Genomic DNA, 18,815 nt, shown 5'->3' on the forward strand with positions numbered 1-18,815 from the left:
AATGCAGTGAATTACCACTATACAACAGGCCAAATTGTAGCCTCCAGTACTGGAATTGTTCTATGAAAATCGCAGGTCTCATATTCCAAATACAATTTCAGACGCTGCACAAGAGAATAATAATAAGCTTGTTATAAATTAATCAATAACTATTTAATGCCATCAGCCTCTGAAACCATTCACAGCTCGTTTCGACATATGGTACAATGTTATAACTTCATTCATTTCTATATCTGAAATCACACTGAGACTTTTAGCAATTATGTATAGCTCCAATAAACATTGAGTAGAGCACAAGTGACTGCTCTGATTGAGACACTCCATAACATGCTGATTCATTTGAAAAAATCCCGATTCATCATCCTGATTGAAGCCAGGGTGTTTTTTTGGAATGGGGGTAGGGGTTTGGTGTGGGAGGCAAGGGTATGTGTTAACCAAGTGATGCAGAGCTGAAGACTGTTTGAGATTTAGGGAAGTTCTCAAAGTTACTCCACAGAAAAGGGCACATAGCATTTTTCGAATCCCTCCAGTACAGATGGCATTCAGCCCAGCAAGTCTGCACTCTACCCAGGTCCATTACCCCACCTTATCCCTGTAACCTAACTTGCATATCTTTGGACACTAAGGTGCAATTTAGCATGGCCAATCCACTAAATCTGCACATCTTTGGACAAGGGAGGAAACCGAAGCACCCGGACGAAACCCACACAGACACGGGGAGAATGTGCAAACTCCAACATGAAAATGAAATGAAAAATGAAAATCGCTTATTGTCACGAGTAGGCTTCAATGAAGTTACTGTGAAAAGCCCCTAGTCGCCACATTCCGGCACCTGTCCGGGGAGGCTGGTACGGGAATCGAACCGTGCTGTTGGCCTGCTTGGTCTGCTTTAAAAGCCAGCGATTTAGCTCAGTGAGCTAAACCAGCCCCCTGGTAGCATGGTGGTTAGCACAACTGCTTCACAGCTCCAGTGTCCCAGGTTCGATTCCCGGCTTGGGTCACTATCTGCGTGGAGTCTGCACGTTCTCCCCGTGTGTGCGTGGGTTTCCTCTGGGTGCTCGGGTTTCCTCCCACAGTCCAAAGATGTGCACGTTAGGTGGATTGGCCATGCTAAATTGCCCTTAGTGTCCAAAATTGCCTTTAGTGTTGGGTGGGGTTACTGGGATAGGGTGGAGGTATGAGCTTGAGTAGGATGCTCTTTCAAAAAAGAGCCGGTGCAGACTGGATGGGGCGAATGGCCTCCTACTGCACTGTAAATTCTATGATCCACACAGACAGTCACCCAAGGCTGGAATTGATCCTGTGTCCCTGGTACTGTGAGGCAGGAGTCCTAACCACTGTCCCACCCAATTGAGATTGTTGCTTCCAACCACAACTTGATTTATGCAATTCCTTTAATGTAATAAAAGGTCCCAAGGCATTTCACAAGAGCATGATCAAACTTAGTCACATGAAGAGATATTACGACTGCACACCAAAAACTTGGTTAAAGGGCTGGGTTTTGAAAAGCACCTTAAAGTGGGAGAGAGGTAGAGACATTCTACAAGGGCCATCAGAACCCAATACCCAGGCAGCTGAACATATAGCTGGCAATGTTGGAGCATATATAACCTACACTAACCACATTCCCACAAAAGATTTAACTCCCCACTCTAGTGTAATTAAACAGCAAGCAAATTTCCCGAGGCAAAATATTCTTTCCTAGTCCAAGCACAAGACTCGTTGATCACTGACCCACGTTTCCTGCACTTACCAGACAGCTCGTCCATGCCATTGACTGGACTGAAGTAATTCTTCAGAGCGCTGTAGCTGTTCATGGCGACGTTCATGTAGAACTCTGGCATGAAAGCAAACAGCGTCTTCGTCCGGTCACTGTGTTCGATTACTCGTATGCACACCTGCAGCAGCCAGTAGATGTCCAACATCTTCTCCTGAAACAAGAACAAGTTTTACTTCACAAGGAGCAACGGCAACTAGCCTCTAGGAATAGTAGAACCACCTAGCTTTTGCCCTTGCCTTACCCTATACACAAGACCAAGGCACATCCCCAAGCTATGAAACTGAAATGACCGACGGACTGGAATCATTTTCTGACCACATTACAATGTTGATCCTATGTTGGTGAGAAGATTTCAAGTGTGCAAATGGGATTCTGTGCTGCACACAGCAACATGTTGGTATACACTATACGTCACTGGGAAAAGTTTTCAGAAAACCACCATGCTGATTACTTCACTCTGACCGACTCCACAGACTAGTTGGCCAAGCTCCAAGCTTCCTAATGAAAGTGGGTGTCTCCTCACATCAATATTCCCAGCACTGTGGTCCACTTTACCTTGGAGTAGATGGTGGCATTGATCCACGCTAGACGGCGACTCAGGTGATTCAGCTTCTCGGAGAAAACCTTCTGACTCTTTGTCAATTCATCCAGAATATCCTTCCTCTGAAAGGAATAAAGGCACAACTTGAAGCTGGAGATTCATGGAGGATCATAAAGAGACAAGCTGTCGAAGCTTTTTGTCTTGCACTCATCAGGACAGAATCAGAAGAATATCAAATCTCAAAGGGAACAGCAATTTATACTGCAAGAGAAAGGTTTACTCAGAAAGTGATTATAATGTGTAACTCACTACCACAAAGAGTAGGTGAGGTGAATAGTACAGAGGCATGGCAGGGGTAGCCAAGTAAGCCCAGATGGACCAAGGAATAGAGCATATTTTGATGGGCTTAAATGAATCGTTAGAGTAGGCTCATGTGGAGCATAAACATAGACATAGAATTTTTTAATTGCCTGCTTTTGTGCTACTTTATAATAAAGGTCCAGAATGCCTTCCACAGTTAACAGTCTACCATCAAGACACAGATCTGAATAATGGCCGCTCAAGCAAGAGTCAAGACCAACCAGTATCCATGGACCTGTATCCAGAGTCAGGGCAACAAATTAACTATGTATTTGTATCACCAACCAAATGCAATCTGTGTCTTTGTCGCAGACTCACTTTACTTCTCCCTTACCTTTGTAGGACATCGAGCAATTTTGTCTTCAGTGTCCTTCAACGCCACTGCATATTCATGGACATCGTCCGACACACCCACCATCTACAGACACAGACAGTGAGTTAAACACAACCCATGAAACCAAGCTTTTTTGTCAATAATAAACAAGATGGACTCTGTTAAAAATATGCCCTGATAATCTTTGCTCTCCTGACCACAGCAGTGCATGTGGCACAGTAAAATCAGCCCAAATTGTGTCTCCTAGCAAATACATGATAGGTTGTTGCATAAGGTTAAATCTCACGGGATCCAGGGTGAGGTAGCCAATTGGATCCAAAATTGGTTTGACGACGGAAGACAAAGGGTGTTGTAGAGGGTTAGTTTTCAAACTGGAGGCCTGTGACCAGTGGTGTTCCTCAGGGATCAGTGCTGGGTCCTCTGTTATTTATGTTAACAATTTGGATGAGAATTTAGGAGGCATGGTTAGTAAGTTTACAGATGACACCAAGATTGGTGGCACAGTGGACAGTGAAGGAGGTAATCTAGGATTGCAACGAGATCTTGATCAATTGGGCCAGTGGGCTGATGAACAGCAGATGGAGTTTAATTTAGATAAATGTGAGGTGGTGCATTTTGGTCGATCAAATCATAGAATCATATCATTTACATTGCAGAACGAGGCCATTTGGCCTATCGAGTCTGCACCGGCCCTGGAAAGAGCACCCCATTCAAACCCACGCCTCCATCCCATCCTCATAACCCAGCAGCTCCACCTAACCTTTTTGGACACTGAGGGTAATTTATGATGGCCAATCCAACTAACCTGCACATCTGTGGACTGTGGGAGAAAACCGGAGCACCCGGAGGAAACCCACGCAAACAGGGGGAGAACGTGCAGACTTCGCACAGACAGTGACCCAAGCCGGAAATCGAACATGGGACCCTGGAGCTGTGAAGCAATTGTACTAACCACTGTGCTACCCATATCGGGGCAGGATCTGCTCAGTTAATGGAAGGGTGTTGGGGAGAGTCAAAGAACAAAGAGATCTAGGAGTACAGGTTCATAGCTTCCTGAAAATGGAGTCACTGGTGGACAGGGTGATGAAGACGACACTCGGCATGCTTGGTTTCATTACTCAGATCATTGAATACAGGAGTTGAGACATCTTGCGGAAGTTGTACAAGACGTAAGGCCACAGTTGGAATACTGTGTACAGTTCTGGTCACCCTATTATAGAAAAAATATTATTGAACTAGAAAGTGCATAAAAGATTTACTAGGATGCTACCGGGACTGATGGTTTGAGTTATAAGGAGACGCTGAATATACAGGGACTTTTTCCCTGGAGCGTAGGAGGCTTAGGGGTCACCTTATAGAGGTCTATAAAATAATGAGGGGCATAGGTAAGGTAGTCAACATCTTTTCCCAAAGGTAGTCTAAAACTAGAGGGCAAAGGTTTAAGGTTGAGAGGGGAGAGATAGAAAAGGGTCCAGAGGGGCAATCTTTTCACACAGAGGGTGGTGAGTATCTGGAACGAGCTGCCAGAAGTAATAGTAGAGGCGGGTTCAATTGTGTCTTTTAAAAAGCATTTAGACAGTTCTCTGGGAAAGATAGGTATAGAGGGATATGGGCCAAATGCAGGCAATTGGGACTAGCTGAGTGGTTAAAAACTGGCAGCATGGTCAAGTTGGGCCGATGGGTCCGTTTTCATGCTGTACTCCTCTTAAGACTCTATGACAGGGGTGGGCAAACTTTTCCGTGCAAGGGCCGCATTCAGAAATTCACAATGGGCCGCATAGTATATTAAGTAAAATAATTACTTCACCCGGTTATGATTCTGGGCGCCTCATATAGAACATAGAACAGTACAGCACAGAACAGGCCCTTCGGCCCTCGACGCTGTGCCAAGCAATGATCACCCTACTCAAGTCAATGTATCCACCCTATACCAGTAAGTAACCCAACAGCCCCCCACCCATTATCCTTCAAAAAAAAAAAAAAAAAAAAAATTATTTAAAACAAAATTTTTTTTTTTTTTTTTAATGACTTGGTGGGCCGCAGAAATACCTTTGGCGGGCCGCATGCGGCCCGCGGGCCGTAGTTTGCCCACCCCTGCTCTATGACTATGTAATTGTCCCTTCTCCTGAAGCCATCCCCGTCTTCCACTACTTGTTCAACTGTGGTGTCCCATTCAGCCCATGCTAGATTTCAAATATCCTATCCCATTGTTGACTGAGACCACATTATTTCACCACCCAACGCCATTCTTCAGCTACTCAACCCAGCCACACATCTGCCCGACTCTGCATATTCCACTCTGCAGAACAGAGCTTCCAGCAATCTAAGTCCTACTTCTGGAACTGGCTCCCCAAACATTAATACTTTGCCATCTCAATTTTAGTTCCTTTTAAAAACCTCATCAAAACAGTTTTTCTCATTTGTTCTGGGGGTATGAGCATTGTTGACAAAGCCAGCATTTACTGCCCCTCCCTAATTGCACTGAACTGCGTGACTTGCTTCAGAGGGCAGTTAGAATCAAGCACATTGCTGTGGATCAGGTGTCACATTCAGGCCAGGCTAGGTATTGACAACAGACACTGTGGGTCTGGAGTCACATACATAGAAACATAGAAAATAGGTGCAGGAGTAGGCCATTTGGTCCTTCGAGCCTGCACCCCCATTCAATATGATCTTGGCTGATCATGCAAATTCAGTCCCCCACCCCCGCTTTCTCTCCAAACCCCCTGATCTTTTAGCCCCGAGGGCCACGTCCAGCTACTTCTTGAATGTATCCAACAAACTGGCCCCCAACAAATTTCTGTGGTAGAGAATTCCACAACTTTGCAACTCTGAGAAGAAGTTCTTCCTCATCTCCGTCCTGAATGGCTTACCCCTTATTCTTAGGCTGTGATGCCTAGTTCTAGACATCCCCAGCATCAGGAACATTCTTCCTGCATCTAGCCTGCCCAGTCCAATCAGGATTTTATATGTTTCTATGAGATCCCCTCTCATTCTTCTAAACTCCAGTGAGTACAAGCCCAGTCGATCCAGTCTTTCTTTATATGTCAGTCCTGCCATCCCAGGAATTAGTCTGATAAAACTTTGTTAGACACCCTTAATAGCAAGAATGTCCTTCCTCAAACTAGGAGACCAAAATTCCACACAGTAGTCAAGGTATCGCCTCACTAAGGCCCTGTATAACTGCAGCACAACATCCCTACTATACTCAAATCCTCTCGCTATGAAGGCCAGCATACCATTCGCTTTCCTCACCGCCTGCTGTACCTGCATGCCAACCTTCAGTGACTGTTCCACCATAACACCCAGGTTTTGTTGCACTTCCCTGTTCCTAAAACTGCCACCATTCAGATAATAATCTGCTTTCCTGTTTTTGCCACTGAAGTGGATAACCTCACATTTACCCACATTATAATGTGGCATTTGCCAAGTATTTCCCCCTCAGCAGCCTGTCCAAGTCACCCTGCAGCCTCTTTGCATCCTCCTCACAGCACACACTGCCACCCAGCTTAGTGTCGTCTGCAAATTTGGCGATATTTAATGCAATTTCTTTGTTCAAATCATGAATGTATATTGTGAATAGCTGGGGTCCCAGCACTGAACCCTGTGGTACCCCACTAGTCACTGCCTGCCACTCTGAAAAGGACCCATTTATTTCGACTCTCTGCTTGCTTTTTGCCAACCAGTTCTCTATCAACGTCAATACATTACCTCCAATACCATGAGCTTTAATTTTGCTCACTAATCTCTCGTGTGGGGCCTTATCGATAGCTTTTTTTAAAGTCCAGATACACAACATCCACTTTTACCTTTACTGCCTTTTGTTTCTGTCCCCACATTAATACCCTCCGACTTCCTGCATCGGTTCTCATCCCCCCACTACACGAGTCTAAACCCTCCACAACAGCTCCAGCAAACACTCCTCCCTAGGACATTGATTCTGGTCCTGCCCAGGTGCAGACCGTCAGTTTGTACTGGTCCCACCTCCGCCAGAACCGGTACCAATGTCCCAGAAATTTGAATCTCTCCCTCTTGCACCATCCCTCAAGTCACATATTCACCTTAGCTATCCTGCCATTCCTACTCTGACTAGTACATGGCACTGGTAGCAATCCTGAAATTACTACCTTTGAGGTCCTAATTTCTAGTTTAACTCCTAACTCCCTAAATTCAGCTTGTAGGACCTCATCCCGTTTTGTAACCTATATCGTTGGTGACTTTATGCACCACAACAGCTGGCTGTTCACCCTCCCCATCCAGAATGCCCTGCAGCCTCTCAGAGACATCCTTGACCCTTGCACCAGGGAGGCAACACACCATCCTGGAGTCTCGTTTGCATCCGCAGAACACCTGTCTATTCCCCTCACAATTGAATCCCCTATCATTATAGCTCTGCAATTCTTTTTCCCGCCCTCCTGTGCAGCAGAGCAAGCCACAGTGCCATGAACCTGGCTGCTGCCACTTTCCACTCCTTGACACCTGTTCTTCGGCTACCCACAGCACAGTTGACTTCTCCCAGAACCCTCGTCTGTTGCCTCTACTGGATGAATTTCCTCCTGTTTGTCACTGGGGGGGCTTCTTCGGCTACCCACAGTCCAGTGGGCAGAGAATCCTACTGCCAGCGAACACGCGCCGCCTCCCGCTGCCAAGAAACACAGAGAATTCCACCCAAAACTTCTTCTCATCTCCATCTTAAATGGGAGACCCTTTTTTAAAATATTTAATTGAGGTATTTGAAAATTTTTACAACAGTAACATAAACAATTACATCAACATGGTAAAATAAATATGTCCCCCCCACCTCCCAATCTTCGCACCCCCCCCCCCCCCTTGGAATACTTCGACAAAAGGCTGCCACCTCCGGGCGAACCCGAATATTGACCCTCTTAAGGCAATCGTTATTTTCTCGAGACTGAGAAACCCAGCCATGTCACTAACCCAGGTCTCTACACTCGGAGGCGTCAGGTCCCTCCACCTTAACAAGATCAGTCTCCAGGCTACCAGGGAGGCAAAGGCCAAGACGTCAGCCTCTTTCGCCCCCTGAACTCCCAGACCTTCCGACACTCCAAAGATCGCTACCTCCGGACTTGGCACCACACGTGTTTTTAGCACCGTGGACATTGCCTTAGCAAAATCCTGCCAAAACCTTCTAAGTTTCAGGCATGCACAAAACATATGGATATGATTTGCTGGGCTTCCCGCGCATCTCGCACACCTATCCTCAACCCCGAAGGACGTACTCATCCTAGGTGCTGTTGTGTGCCCAGTTGACTACTTTAAATTGTATTAGGCTCAGCCTGGCGCATGACGAGGAGGTATCAACCCTGCTTAGGGCATCCGCCCATAGCCCGCCTCTATCTCTCCTCCTAGCTTGTCCCCCCACTTGCCCCTAAGCTCCTTCACCGGAGTTTCCTCCGCCTCAGATAGCTCCTAGTAAATCTCCTCAGTCTTCCCCTCTCCCACCCAGGTACTGGAAACTACTCTATCCTGTATCCCCCGTGGCTGCAGCAGCGGAAAGGCCAGCACTTGTTTTCTCAGGATATCTCGCAACTACAAATACCTAAAACCATTCCCTGTGGCAATTTAAATTTGTCCTCCAAAACTTTCGAGCTGGGAAAGCTCTCGTCTATAAATAGATCCCCCATCCTTCTAATTCCTGCCCTCTGCCAACTCCGGAACCCGCTATCTAGCCTACCCAGTACAAACCTATGGTTATTATAAATCGGGTCCAAATCGATGCTCCCTCTAGTCTCTTATATCTCCTCCATTGCCCCCAGATCCTCAGAGTCGCCACTACCACCGGACTTGTGGAGTATCAGGTCGGCGAGAACGGCAGAGGTGCCGTTACCAGTGCCAATCCACCCTCCCTCCGACTCCGCTCCAGCAACACTTTACTCGCCTACACAAAGCCCAAAATAAACTTATTCACCCACTTGAAAAAGGCCTTAGGGATGAAGATAGGGAGGCACTGAAAGACAAACAGAAATCTGGGGAGGACTGTCATTTTCACGGCCTGTCATTCTCACTCCACAGTATAAATATTTCCCACTTTGTCTGTTAGCTTTGACAAAGAGAGGGGCTTCCGGTTGCGGCTATGCGGAGCTAAGCCGCACGTTCGGCAGCTCCCGCTTTAATAGGACTTGTGGACTCTTTTAAGGGCCCCAAACGGCGCTGATTCGACGATTCCCGGTGGATAAAGGGGTCTGGAGCAAACCCCCTCCCCCCCCCCCGGGATTTATGGTGCAGACTCTGAGTGGGGCGAGGAGAAAAACGGCAGCAGCTCCCCTGGAAAAGCGGGGGAAGGTGGACAAAATGGCGGCCGGTGGAGGCCCTGAGGAGTGGAGGCAGTGGGCGGAGGAGCAGCAGGCGGCCCTTCTGCGCTATTTTACGGAGCTGAAAGGCGAGTTGTTGGAATCCCTGAAGGTAACGACTAGTAAGCTGCTGGAGACCCAGACAACCCAGGGTGTAGCGATACTTGAGTTGCAGCAGCAGGCCTCTGAGCGCAAGGATGAGGTTTCGGCCCTCGTGGGGAAGGTGGAGATGCACGAGGCGCTCCACAAAAAGTGGCAAGATCGTTTCGAGGAGATGGAGTTTAGATCAAGGAGGAAGAACTTGTGGATCCTGGGCCTCGAGGAGGGGCTGGAGGGGTCGGACCTGCCGGCCTATGTAACCGTGATGCTGAACTCGCTGGTGGGGGCAGGATCCTTCCATCTGCCCCTGGAGCTGGAGGGGGCCCACAGAGTACTGGCCAGGCGGCCTAAGGCAAATGAACCCCCGCGGGCGGTGCTGGTGCGGTTCCATCGGTTCAGTGACCGGGAGTGTGTGCTGCGATGGGCCAAGAAGGTGAGGAGCAGCAAGTGGGAGAATTTGGTAGTGCGCGTCTACCAGGACTGGAGTGCGGAGGTGGCTAAGCGGAGGGCCGGGTTAAACCGGACGAAGGCGGTGCTCCACGGCAAGCAGGTGAAGTTCGGCATGCTGCCGCCTGCGCGCCTGTGGGTCACCTACAAGGACCGACATTACTATTTTGAGTCCCCGGAGGAGGCGTGGGCCTTTGTGCAGGCTGAAAAGTTGGACTCGAACTAGAGATTGGGGGCTGTGGGAGTTTTTTTCTCTATCACTATTTATGCTGTTGCTGGTTATTCTGTTTGTTTCTTTTTTTCTCTCGCTTTCGGATGATGTTGGTTATGGTTTTGTGTCTTTTTTTTCTCTCGCTTTCGGATGATGTTGGTTATGGTTTTGTGTCTTAAGGGGGGGTATTGGGGTTTGTGGTTGATCTGTTTTTGTTTGTACGGGGTTGGTGGATGGGTTAGGACTGCTGTTTGGGAGCTGCGTTGGGGGGGTGGGGTGGGGCAGTGTGAAAGTGCGGGCTTTCCTCTGGTTTCCCGCGCTGCGGAACAAGGGGGGTGGAGCTGGTGGCAAGGGGCGTGGATATCAGATCCGTTTTCTCACACTGAAGCGGTGCCAAGGAGCTGATGCGGGGGGGAGGGGTGACCTCATATCGGGAGGGGTCGGAGTTAGGGCGGGAGCTGCCAGGGTCAGCAGAAGTCAGCTGGCTCACGGGAGTACTATGGAGGAAGCGTCGCGGCTAAGAGGGGTCCTAGCCTGGGGGGGGGGAATACCGGGTTGCTGCTGGATTGGCCAGGGAGGAGCTGGTGTGGGTCGGGGTGAGGTTCTATCGCCGTGGGAAACAGGCCGAATGGGTGCTGGCCAGGGGCGAGCAGTCGATGGGCCATGGCTAGTCGACGGGGGAGGGGGGGGGCGGGGTGCCCCCTGATCCGGCTGATTACGTGGAACGTGAGGGGGTTGAATGGGCCGGTTAAGCGGGCCCGGGTGTTTTCGCATCTGAAGGCGGACGTTGTCATGCTCCAGGAGACCCACCTGAAGGTGGCGGACCAGGTCCGCCTGAGGAAGGGATGGGTGGGACAGGTTTTCCACTCCGGGTTCGATGTGAAGAACCGAGGGGTGGCGATCCTGATGGGGGAGAGGTTGGCATTTGAGACGTCTGAGGTGGTGGCTGATAGTGGCGGCAGATATGTGATGGTGAGCAGTAAGCTGCAGGGGGAAGAGGGTGGTGTTGGTAAATGTGTACGCCCCAAATTGGGATGATGCTGGTTTCATGAGGCGTATGTTGGGCCGCATTCCTGGCCTGGAGATGGGGGGCTTGATCATTGGGGGGGGGGGGGGGGGGGGGGGGGGGAGGGACTTCAAAACGGTGCTGGATCCCCTACTGGATCGTTCTAGTTCAAGGACAGGCAGGAGGCCGGCGGCGGCCAAGGTGTTGAGGGGGTTTATGGACCAGATGGGAGGAGTGGATCCCTGGAGGTTTGGGAGGCCGAGGGCTCAGGAGTACTCTTTTTTCTCCCATGTGCACAGGGTTTTTTCCGTATTGATTTCTTTGTCCTGAGTGGGGGACTGGTCCCGAGGTTGGAGGAGGCCGAATATTCGGCTATTGCGATTTCGGACTATGCTCCGCATTGGGTGGATCTGGAGATGGGGGAGGTGCGGGACCAGCGCCCGCTTTGGCGCCTGGACGTGGGGTTGTTGGTTGATGAGGTATGTAGGAGGGTCCGGGGATGTATCGAGAGGTACCTCAAGGTCAATGATACTGGGGAGGTCCAGGTGGGGATGGTGTGGGAGGCTCTGAAGGCAGTGATCCGAGCCCATAGGGAGAGGGGGGAGAGGAGGGAGAGGGAGAGACTGGTGGGGGAGCTGTTGAGTGTAGGTAGGAGGTACGCGGAGGCCCCGGAGGAGGGATTGATGGGGGAGCGGCGTAGCCTGCAGGCCAAGTTTGATTTATTGACCACCAGAAAGGCGGAGACACAGTGGAGGAAGGCGCAGGGAGGGGTCTACGAGTATGGAGAGAAGGCGAGCAGGATGCTGGTGCATCAGCTGCGCAAGCGGGACGCGGCTAGGGAGATCGGTGGAGTGAAGGATAGGGGTGGGAATGTGGTGCGGCAGAGGGCAGAGGTCAATGGGGTCTTTAGGGACTTCTACAGGGAACTGTACCGGTCGGAGCCGTCGGTGGTGGGAGCGGGAATGGAGAGCTTTTTGGACAGGCTGCGATTTCCAAGGGTGCAGGAGGAGCTGGTGGAGGGACTGGGGACGCCGATCGAGTTGGAGGAGCTGGTCAGAGGGATTGGCCACATGCAGTCGGGGAAGGCGCCGGGACCGGATGGGTTCCCGGTTGAATTTTATAAGAAATACGCAGACCTGTTGGGCCCCTGTTGGTTCGGACCTTTAACGAGGCATGAGAGGGGGGTGTTTTTCCCCTGACGATGTCACGGGCGCTGATTTCCCTGATCCTGAAGCAAGATCTTGCAGTGCGGATCATATAGGCCAATTTCACTGCTGAATGTGGACGCCAAGTTGCTGGCGAAGATCTTGGCCACTAGAATAGAGGACTGTGTGCCGGGCGTGATACATGAAGATCAGACGGGTTTTGTGAAGGGGAGGCAGCTGAACACTAACGTGTGAAGGCTGCTAAATGTGATAATGATGTCGGCGGCAGAAGAGGAGGCGGAGATTGTGGTGGCATTGGATGCGGAGAAGGCCTTTGATAGGGTTGAGTGGGGGTACTTGTTGGAGGTGTTAGAGAGGTTCGGGTTTGGGGTGGGGTTTATTAAATGGGTGAGGTTGCTGTACAAGGTCCCGATGGCGAGTGTAGTGACAAATGGGAGGAGGTCCAAGTACTTCGGGCTCCACCGTGGGACGAGGCAGGGGTGACCCCTGTCCCCCTTGCTTTTTGCGTTGGCAATTGAGCCTCTTGCCATGGCTCTCAGGGAGTCGGGGAGGTGGAGGGGTCTGGTGCGGGGTGGGGAGGAGCACCGAATGTCGCTGTGTGCAGATGACTTGCTGCTGTATGTAGCAGACCCGGTGGGGGGAATGCCGGTGGTGATGGAGATTCTTGCTGAGTTTGGGAGTTTCTCGGGCTATAAACTGAACCTGGGCAAGAGTGAGCTGTTTATTGTACACCCGGGAGATCAGGAGGAGGGGATTGGTAGGCTCCCGCTAAAGAGGGCAGTGAGGAGTTTTAGGTACCTGGGGGTTCAGGTGGCTAGGAGTTGGGGGACTCTGCACAAGCTTAATTTTACTAGGTTGGTGGAGCAGATGGAGGAGGAGTTTAAAAGGTGGGACATGCTGCCGTTGTCGTTGGCGGGTAGGGTGCGGTCCGTTAGGATGGCGGTGCTCCCGAGGTTTTTGTTTTTGTTCCGAGGGCCTTTTTTGGGAGGGTGAGCGGCAACGTTCTGGGGTTTGTTTGGGCGCGTGGGACTCCGAGGGTGGGGAGGGTCTTTTTGGAGCGGGGCGGGAAGGAGGGGGGCTGGCGCTGCCCGGCCTCTCTGGGTGCTATTGGGCGGCTAGCGTTGTGATGGTGTGTGGGTGGGTGGTGGATGGGGAGGGGGCGGCATGGAGACGGGTGGAGAGGGCGTCCTGTGGGGCAAGAGCCTGGGGGCGCTGGTGGCGGCGCCGTTGCCGCTCCCTCCGGTGGGGTGCGCTACGGGCCCGGTGGTGGCGGCTACCCTCAAGGTTTGCGGGCGGTGGGGGCCCCGCTGCGGGGGAACCACCAGTTTGTCCCAGGAGCGTTGATGGCGGGTTCCTTGGGTGGCACGGGGCGGGCGTTGGGGGGTTGGGAGACCTGTTCGTTGACGGGGGGTTTGCGAGCTTGGGTGGGCTGGAGGGGGGTGGTTTGGGCTCCCCCCGGGGAATATGTTCAGATACCTTCAGGTCGGGGCGTTTGCTAGGCGGCAGGTGGGGGGGTTCCCTTCGCTGCCCCGCGGGAGGTGGGGGATGGGTGTTTTCGGGGGTGTGGGTCGGGGATGGGAGGGTGTCTGGCGTCTGCCGGGTGATGCAGGAGGTGGGGAGGCATCGGTTGAGGAGCTGAGGGCTGGGTGGGAGGTGGAGCTGGGGGGGCAGATTGGGGAGGGGACGTGGGCGGACGCCCTGGAGAGGGTGGACTCCTCCTCTTCATGTGCGAGGCTTGGCCTCGTCTAGTTCGGGGTGCTGCGCGGGGCTCATGTGTCCGGGACGGGGATGGGCGGGTTTTTTGGGGGTGAGGACGGGTGCGTTTGGTGTTCGGGGAACCCAACGAGCCATGCCCATGTGTTTTGGGCGTGCCCGGCACTGGGGGGGGTTCTGGCGGGGGGGGGGGGGGGGGTCCGGGGTCGGGCCAGGCTGGGGACTCGCGATGTTTGGGGTTGGGGTGGAGCCGGGAGTGGGGGAGGCGAGGGAGGCTGGTGTTATGGCCTTTGCGTCCCTGGTGGCCCAGCGGAGGATCTTGCTGCGGTGGGGGGATGCGGGGCCTCCGGGCGTGGAGGCCTGGATCAGTGACGTGGCGGGGTTCGTTAGGCTGGAGGGGGTCAGGTTCGCCCTGGGGGGGTCGGTACGGGGGTTCTTTGGGAGGTGGCAGCCTTTCCTCGACTTTCTGGCTCGGCGGTGGGGAACTGGGTCGGCGGCGGCGGCAGCCCGGGGGGGGGGGGGGGGGGTACTGTTTAAGTTAATTTTGCTTATTGTTAATTTATTTTGTTGTTATATTGGGTTTGGGGGGGGTGGGGGGGTTTGTTACATGCTTTGTTACGGGTGTTTATTATTGTTATTATTATTATTGTTCTGTTGATATATATTTTTCAAAAAATTCCAATAAAAATAATTTTTTTAAAAAAGCTTTGACAAAGAGTCATCGGACTCGAACGTTAGCTCTTTTCTCTCCCTACAGATGCTGCCAGACTTGCTGAGATTTTCCAGCATTTTCCCTTTCATCTTAGCCAGCAGTTCGGCATCCAAATTCAGTAGAGAAATCGGCCTGTATGACCCACATTGCTCCGGATCCTTCTACCGTTTCAGGATCAATTAAATTGAGGCCTGCGACATTGTTGGGGGGAGGACTCCCTTCTCTCTTGCTTCGCTAAATGTCCTCACCAGCAGTGGGCTCAATATCTCTGAAAACTTCTTCTAGAATTCCACCGGGTAGCTGTCAGGTCCTGGGCCCATGCCCGACTGCATGCCCTCCAGCCCCTTGATTATTTCCTCAATCTCAATTGGGGCTCTCAGCCCCTCCACCAGGTCCTCCTCTACCCTTGGGAACATCAACTAATCCAGAAACTGCCTCATGCCCTCCAGCCCAGCCGGGGGCTCCGGCTCATGTAATTTACTATAAAAGTCCTTAAACACCTCGTTCACCCCGCAGGGTCCAGGACAGTATTACCATCTCTACTCTTTATTTTACGTATCTCCCTGGCCACCTCTGTTTTCCTGAGCTGGTGCGCCAACATTCTGCTTGCCTTTTCCCCAGACTCATAGAGACCCCCCTTGCCTTCCTCAACTGTCCCACTGCTTTCCCTGTGGTCAACAGCCAAACTCCACCTGTAACCTCCGCCACTCCCTCAATAGCCCCGCGTCCGGAATCTCCGAGTATCTCCTGTCCACCTGGGGTATCTCCTCAACTAACCTGTCCCTCTCAGCCCGTTCCGCCTTTTCTCTGTGGGCCAATATCAAAATTAATTCCCCTCTGACTACTGCCTTCAAATCTTCCCAGACCGTCGCTGCAGAGACCTCCCGCGTAGCATTTGTTTCCAGGTAGTTCTGGATGGACTTGCTAACCCGCCCACAGATCACTTCGTCCACTAGCAACCCCACATCCAGTCTCCACAGCGGGCGTTGCCCTCTCTCCACATTAACCCGTAGATCCACCCAATGCGGGGCATGATCCGACGCTGCGATTGCCAAGTACTCAGTAGCCACCACCTTCGGTATTAGCGCCCTGCTTAGAAGAAAAAAAATCGATGTGAGAGTATACCTTGTGGACATGTGAAAAAAAGGAAAACACCTTTGTCCTTCATGGGTCTACTCATCCCATCAGTTCCACAAATTCCTTTGCCGCAGCCGGCCTCCTCCCTGTGCAGGATTTTGACCGGTCCACTTCTGGATCAATGACTGTATTGAAGTCCCCTCCCATGATTAGGTTATCAAAGAATTCATAGAATTTACAGTGCAGAAGGAGGCCATTCAGCCCATCGAGTCTGCAGCGGCTCTTGCAAAGAGCACCCTACCCAAGGTCAATACCTCTGCCCTATCCCATAACCCAGTAACCCCACCCAACACTAAGGGCAATTTTGGACACTAAGGGCAATTTATCATGGCCAATCCACCTAACCTGCACATCCTTGGACTGTGGGAGGAAACCGGAGCACCCGGAGGAAACCCACGCAGACACGGGGAGGATGTGCAGACTCCGCACAGACAGTGACCCAAGCCGGAATCGAACCTGGGACCCTGGAGCTGTGAAGCAATTGTGCTATCCACAATGCTACCGTGCTGCCCGAGGTTAGGTGCCTCTACGTCTGGGATCTTACCTAAAACCTGCCTCATAAATTCCACGTCGTCACAATTCGGAGTATATATGTTCACAAGTACCACTCGCACCCCCTCCAGCTTCCCATTCACCATTATGTACCTACCCCCCTTGTCTGACACGATTCTCCCAGCCTAGAATGCCACTAGTTTGCTGATCAAGATCACTACCCCCCTGGTTTTTGTGTCCAGTCCTGAGTGGAACACTTGGCTGACTCACTCCTTCCTCAATCTCATCTGGACTGTAACCTTTAGATGTGTCTCTTGTAGCATTGCCACGTCCGCCTTCAGCCCCCTCAAATGCGCGAACACGCGAGCCCTCTTGACCGGCCCATTCAGTCCTCCAACGTTCCATGTGATCAGCCTAGACAGGGGTTTCCAAACACCCCACCTCCCTCATCACACTTTTTAGGCCAGCCTCGAGCTCGCGCCCTCCGCTTCCTCGAGTCCTCACTCGGGCTGCCGGCGTTCCCGAACTTCCATTTGACCCCGAGTACCAGTTCCTCCCCTGTCAGCAAAGCAGCTCCCCCACCCGCCCTCCCTCACTCGCTTTAGCAGCAACACTATAAACCCAATCCCCCACGCCAAGCTCCAGCTTAACCCCTGTTCACCCCCCACTGCGCTTCCGAGAGTCAGCTGACCCATGCTGACTCGGTAGCTCCCGCCCCTGGCACCAAGCAGTCTGTCTCCCTATTGTTTTCTCCTCTCTTCCCCCCCACGTGAATAAACATTTAAAAAGCATAACATTCCCCAGTGAAAAAACATCAGAAAAAACAGTGAAGAAAGTCACTTTAGAAAAAGTCACCCAAAAAAGCAGAACCAAATTCAAAGCCCATCCCCCCTCCAACAAGGTCCCTGCAAGACAAAGCAACCGTAAGCCATCCACACAGCCCATTATTTCACATAGAGCTACTTAAATTTATACAATCCAGCACCACAAATCACCGCCACAGTACTTCTCCAAGGCTTAAGTGTCTTTTAGTTCGCCTCCAGCTTAATTTCTTTAATAAAGATCCATACTTCGTCTGGCGTTTCAAAGTAGAAGTCCCGTTCCTCATGTGTGATCCACAGATGGGCCGGGTACAGCATCCCGAACTTCGCCCCTTCTCAAAGAGGGTCATTTTTGCCCGATTGAACCCAGATCGCCTCTTGGCCAAATCCGCTTCCAGGTTCTGATAGAGGCGCAACTCACAATTCTCCCACTTGCTGCTCCATTCTTTCTTGGCCCAACGCAAAACGTGTTCCTTGTCCATGAAACAGTGAAAACGTACCACCATGAATCTCGGTGGCTCGTTCGCTCTGGGCTTCCTCGCAAGGGCTCTGTGCGCTCTGTCCAATTCCACGGGCCGAGGGAACGCCCCAGTCCCCATCAACTTCTCCAACGTGTCCGTCACATAAACCCTCGCATCCGATCCCACACTGCCTTCAGGGAGGCCGACAATTCTGAGATTCTACCTCCTGGACCTATTCTCCAGGTCCTCCAGCTTCTCCTGCATTCTTTTCTGGCGGTTGTTCATCATCCCCACCTTGTTTTCCAGCACGGTTATATACTCCTTGTGCTCGGACAACTTTTGTTCCACCTCCTGGATCGCTCTCCCGTGGGTTTCTTGATTCTGAACCACTTGATCAATCAAAGCCTGAATCGGGTCCAGCGTGTCCTTCTTCAGCTTTGCGAAGCAATCCTCGAAAAACTTCACCAGCTGCTCCATCGACCACTGTGCCATCTCTCCCGGCCCTGCTGCCCTGCCACACTGTCCTGTGTTACCAGCTCTGCTTGCGTCGTCCTTCTAGGACTTTGTCTTCTCACACGGCCACTTCTGGTCCAATTCTCCATACACCGGAGGGGGATTTCTCCTTACTGTCTCACTCTTCACTGATTTATCCCATAAAATCCAAAAAAAAAACAGGGAAAAAAGTCCAAAAGCCCGTTATAACTGGAAGCTATCAAATGTGCGACCTATTCCTCCATGGCTGCCACCGGAAGTCCTGACCCTTTATTATTAAGCCGGTCTCCCTTAGTTCTAGTTTCTCCCACAAGGGGAAGCATACAAGGAGAAGCATCCTCTCAGCTTCCACCCTGCCAAGTCCCCTCAGGATCTTATATGCTTCAATAAGATCACGTCCCATGCTTCTAAATGCCAATGGGCATTGGCCCAACCTGCCCAATCTTCTCTCGGAACACCCTCCCATCCCAGGTATAAGTGCAGTGAACCTTCTCTGAACTGCTTCTGTTGTATTCATATCATTTCTTAAGTAAGGAGATCTAAACTGCACACATTATTCCAGAAATGGTCTCGCCAAGGTCAAGCCACCTAGTCTGCACATCTTTGGGTTGTGGGGGTGAAACCCACGCAAACACAGAATGTGCAAACTCCACATGGACAGTGACCCGGGCCGGGGTCGAACCCGGATTCTGAGTGCCATGAGGCAGCAGTGCTAACCACTGCACCACTGTG

The 18,815-nt window shown here is 51.5% G+C and overlaps 1 protein-coding gene across 2 annotated transcripts in view; it reads right to left on the reverse strand.

Annotated features, from left to right (window-relative positions):
• Positions 1 to 18,815, reverse strand: part of LOC119973187 (E3 ubiquitin-protein ligase RNF123) — a 537,603-nt gene that overhangs the window by 274,572 nt on the left and 244,216 nt on the right. For both annotated transcript variants that reach the window (XM_038810837.1, XM_038810836.1), the window contains exons 25-27: positions 3,016 to 3,099; positions 2,336 to 2,443; positions 1,754 to 1,931 (exon numbers count right to left, since the gene is read on the reverse strand). In XM_038810837.1, coding sequence (XP_038666765.1) covers positions 1,754 to 1,931; positions 2,336 to 2,443; positions 3,016 to 3,099 — 370 coding nt within the window. The remainder of the gene's footprint in view (positions 1 to 1,753; positions 1,932 to 2,335; positions 2,444 to 3,015; positions 3,100 to 18,815) is intronic.

The sequence above is a fragment of the Scyliorhinus canicula genome, chromosome 11 (assembly GCF_902713615.1).
Source record: "Scyliorhinus canicula chromosome 11, sScyCan1.1, whole genome shotgun sequence".
NCBI classification, from domain to species: domain Eukaryota; kingdom Metazoa; phylum Chordata; class Chondrichthyes; order Carcharhiniformes; family Scyliorhinidae; genus Scyliorhinus; species Scyliorhinus canicula.